Here is a 4,518-nt window from a genome sequence, read left to right on the forward strand (position 1 = left end):
TAATGAGGAGACGAACACTTCACATTTTGAAATACTGTAGTAGGGATTCATTCTCTCACAGTCATTTTCTTCCAAACAATCTATTCTCATCTTTCCGTTAGGAGTTGTTATTGCTCCACTGACCTCTGCTTTCCCTCAGCATCCTCTGGCCAGCATTGTTACTAAATCTGCCTTCCATTCAGCCAGAGGGGCAGAACAATACAGTAGCATTATGTCACTGACACTGCATGGATGTGTGTAAGTCGAGTGTATGTATATATTTGTTTTATGTATAGGTGACCCTGTGGCCGGCCACATGGTGAGGCCCCGTCACACAGTCAGGTAAAATCCCTCTCTCTCTTTTGGTGGTTTACTCTCACCCCCTCTTCCTCCCTCCGCTTCCTCCAACAGAGTTTGTTTTGGCAGGCCCTCGGTGTCTGGTGAGTGGGTGGCACCGGGTGGCACCGGGGGTCCGGACCCGGCGGTGAACGGGCGCCCCCCCCACCCCTTCCCCTCCCCCCCGCCGATTTTGCTGACGAGGCCCAACCCACCATGAGATAATGCCATTCCAGAGGGATCGTGGCTAAAGCCCCTCTTTCTAGCTCTCAGGTATATAAAGAGGAGGCAGCCGCAGAGCAGAGGACACACCACTCTGGAAACCTAATTCACTCTCCCTGCTCTCCATCCGCCGTCCTCTGTTCTCTCCATCTTGCCTCGCCTCCCCTCCTTCACCTCCCAGACGCTGAGCCGAGCAGGTAGATCTGCCCACCTGAGCCAAGCCGAGCCGAGCTAGACCAAACCCAGCGCTATTTCCAGACACTATGGATATTGCCATCCAGCACCCCTGGTTCAGACGTGCCCTGGGCTCTATGTACCCTGCCCGGCTCTTCGACCAGTTTTTTGGGGAGGGCATGTTCGACTATGACCTCTTCCCCTACACAGCCTCCACCATCAGCCCCTATTACAGACAGTCGATGTTCCGCAGCTTTCTGGATTCGACCAACTCCGGCATCTCTGAGGTAACGAGACCCGATCCAGCCTCCTCCATGTCAGGAGGAACACCACTACTCAGCAGGCATCAGTATTTTGAAAGGACTTTAAACTCATATACAGATTTAGACTAAGGTTGGCTTAGCTGGTATGTTTACGGGAGAAAATCTAGTGATACAGAAAAGGGTTTGCTTGAGTACAATATATCGCAAAAGAGTAGTTTGGTAATAAAACACGGATGATGACAAAGGTCGATCTGTGAAATAGAGTTCCTACACTTAAAATAGCAAATTTGAAGTATTATTTAATATAGTAGTACTGCTATGTGTATAGTGTTATGCTTATGGTAACATTGTTCTTTCCTTGCCTTAATAGGAAAGGTGCTTAATTCAATAGATTTTAACACAATTTGCCTTCAGGAGTATATTGCCTAATGAATTCATTAGGTTTTTTGGACAAATGACTATGACTCAATGTTGTTTTGTAGTTTCTAATACAAAGAAGGGAAAAGTATGACTAACATGGAACGTAAACTCTGCTATCCCATCCAATGTCTTGCTATATTATAAATTAATTTCTATTTCTAACATTTGATATTGCCCTTTTGTTTGGTTTGTTCCAGTAAATCTTAACTGCAGTTGTTCCACATCTAAACAACAGTACAAGCTCTAACCAACGTGATACTTTGACAATGTTGTAATATGATGGACAGCATTTGGTGCCCTTTCACCTCACCCATAAGTCCTCCTTATCTCTGCCTCTGTGTGTTTATGTCTCTCTACCAGGTGAGGTCTGACAGAGATAAGTTCACGGTCTACCTGGACGTCAAGCATTTCTCCCCCGATGAGCTCAACGTCAAGGTCACCGACGACTATGTGGAGATCCAGGGCAAGCATGGAGAAAGACAGGTAGCGCTCACCCACACACACACTTACATTGCAGATGCAACCATTCACCCTCACACACATGCAGGCAACAGCTCAAATACAAGTAAGTGAAAACTAGCTTAGCGCTAGTTCCATGCTCGCCAGCTATGAGTGAGCAAATGAGCAAATAATTTAATCAAATCAAATCAGCATTAATATCTCAGTGCTACAACTTAACAAGTAATGTTACTGTTAACATAAACTTACTAAGCTAACATTAAATCCTCAACAAAGGATTAAACCCACAACAATGTCCAACAAACAATTTGTAAAACCGAAATCAAACAATCTAATGTTGTTAAATGGCATGACTTACCTTATGAAGAAACTTGAAATTAATTCTTCTACTACCAAACGATTCCACAAGCAATTTGAATTGTGGTGAAATGTGAAATGGAACATCTTCCAAAGCAACTGCGAGGAAAACTAGTGACAGAAGGAGCAGTAACCACATACATTTCAGACATGGCAGTTCAACAAGAACCTAATGAAAAATAGTATAGTCTCTTACAGTCTCTATAGTCTCTTACTAACCCGAACCCTTCTGGCAAGCAGGGAAAAAATAACGAAGTGACTTACTGAAACAACTTCCATGTGCATAGATAAAGTCGGTCTTGTGTTGGCAGTGCATCTGGCATTCACACTCGTCTACATTTCAGAGATCAGGAATCCGCTGTGAGGAGCCAAAACAACAAAGGCTTCAGAGGAGGAAGAATGTGCTAGCTTAGTAGTGTTGAATTCTGTTTTCAACAAGAGAGTTGGCAGTCCACTCAAATTTAGTAGGCTTCAATGCTAGGCTAGTGCGGGTACATGTGTGGCTGCAGAGGAGGACACAAAAGTGATTTTGACTTGTAATAATACCATACACTCATTATCACTCATTACCTCTGCCCTGAGGCCCAAATCTTTTGTTGTTTTAAGTATATCTCTTATCCTACGTAGATTTCAAAATCCTCTAATGCTAGCGCTAAGAGATTTTCACAAAAGAGAAAATAGTGGGGAGGGTCACTTGAGAATTTATCCTGCAATGCTGATTCCAGACTAGCCTTAAAGGAAAAGTTCACCTGAAAATGTAAATTCTGGTATTATCTACTCACCTGCTGTTAATGGAAAGTTCATACTACCACCAAACATACTGTTGAGTTAGCTACTGCAGTTCCATCTCTGCCTTCTGACACAATTGAAGTGAATGGAGTCTGGTTGTTTAGAGTTCAAAAACGGAAATGAAATAACCATCAAGTCCCTCTAAAAAACTTTTGTAGCATAATCAAAATGTTTGTATAGCCAAACAATTGTGCTGTAAATACAAAAGACCTTGATTTACCTCATTATGTAGTACTATGAACTACATTATATAGTTCTGTCAGAAGGTTCCTCCAACCTCTTCTATTGGCTGGTGAGTTGGTCATTTTCTTTCCTGTTTAGAACTGACATGGTAGATAATGACAAAATTTTCATTTTGGGGTGAGCTGTTCCTTTAACCTATAGTAAGGAGACCTGCTAACTCTGGTCTGCTGGACCCCGGTCTCATTGCCTGCTGTTTTTCAGGACGACCACGGCTACATCTCCCGCGAGTTCCACCGCCGCTACCGCCTCCCCTCCAGCGTTGACCAATCGGCGATCACCTGCACCCTGTCCAACGACGGCCTCCTGACCCTGACCGGGCCCAAGGTCTCCGGGGGTAGCGAGTCTGGCCGCAGCGACCGCAGCATCCCCGTCACCCGCGACGACAAGCCCAACGCCGCCGCGTCCTCCTAGACGGGCCCGGCTGGTGGGGGGTCGACCGGGGGGCGACCGACGGGGGGCTGTGGTCCGGGAGTGGACGGAGGTCTACAGAGTCTCTGTCCTCCACTCCTTGGCTTCCTCTCCCTTTCCCTTTAGAGGATATCTGTGTTCTCCTCGCTTCAGAGTTTCTCCTTTTTAGATGATTCTTAGCACATCACTACAATATTATTAATATTCTTGTTATGATTATGACACAAAACTCCCCATGAGGATGGTTAAGTTAGGGGTGGTTGGGGCTTAGGGAGAAATGGAATCTGTAAGGACTAGACATTCACATGACCTGACCCCTTAATTCCTAGTTCTCCATCATTTCCGTTCATCTGTTTTACAACAAGCCCTCTTAAAGTAGAGATGGCTGGGGTTCAGTTTGGAGGTAAATGTCACATGTCTTGTCCCAGGTTCTATTTCCAACTAGACCAATGAGCTTCTCCAAGCCCCTGACTGCTTCCATTCTTGTGATGACTCTTCTCTCTTGTCCTTGAATATCTCCTGTCCTGTAGCGTTAGCCTTGTTCAACTGATACCTGCTCACTACTGAGAAGTCTATACTAAAAGATATACACAATAAAGCTGTATAATTAACAAAAGGCAACTCTACCTGTTTGGATTTATTCTTTGCTCATCATATCACTTTTCATTTGAATCGATGTAGTATAAATTGCTATATATGGATGGCATTGTTACAACTGACACTGGGTCTGTGCTAACTATATTAGATACATTGGTTCACTGTAGACTACGTACCTTTCAGGTTGCGGGGAGTCATTCAATGTATTTCCTACCATAGCCTATTACTTGAGAAGCCATTATAAAGAAGGTTTTGATAGGCTAGTCTACAA

The 4,518-nt window shown here is 44.3% G+C and overlaps 1 protein-coding gene across 1 annotated transcript; it reads left to right on the forward strand.

The window, feature by feature from the left end:
• The first annotated feature begins 800 nt into the window (after nucleotides 1–800).
• Nucleotides 801–3,653, forward strand: cryaa (crystallin, alpha A). The gene is made up of 3 exons (XM_071512949.1): nucleotides 801–998; nucleotides 1,755–1,877; nucleotides 3,444–3,653. The coding sequence occupies exons 1-3, from the start codon at nucleotides 801–803 to the stop codon at nucleotides 3,651–3,653; spliced, it is 531 nt and encodes a 176-aa protein (XP_071369050.1).
• The last annotated feature ends 865 nt before the right edge of the window (nucleotides 3,654–4,518 follow it).

This window comes from Centroberyx affinis, unplaced genomic scaffold (assembly GCF_046629955.1).
Source record: "Centroberyx affinis isolate AG114_WGS23_722 - 3 ecotype Tasmania unplaced genomic scaffold, CSIRO-AGI_Caff_v1 ptg006657l_1, whole genome shotgun sequence".
NCBI classification, from domain to species: domain Eukaryota; kingdom Metazoa; phylum Chordata; class Actinopteri; order Beryciformes; family Berycidae; genus Centroberyx; species Centroberyx affinis.

Bases quoted from the DNA above. Each gene is read 5' to 3' on its own strand.
- cryaa (XM_071512949.1), top strand. From the start codon at position 801: ATGGATATTGCCATCCAGCACCCCTGGTTCAGACGTGCCCTGGGCTCT. The intron at 999-1,754 runs GTAACGAGACCC...TCTCTCTACCAG, and splicing joins CCAACTCCGGCATCTCTGAG to GTGAGGTCTGACAGAGATAA. The intron at 1,878-3,443 runs GTAGCGCTCACC...GCTGTTTTTCAG, and splicing joins GCAAGCATGGAGAAAGACAG to GACGACCACGGCTACATCTC.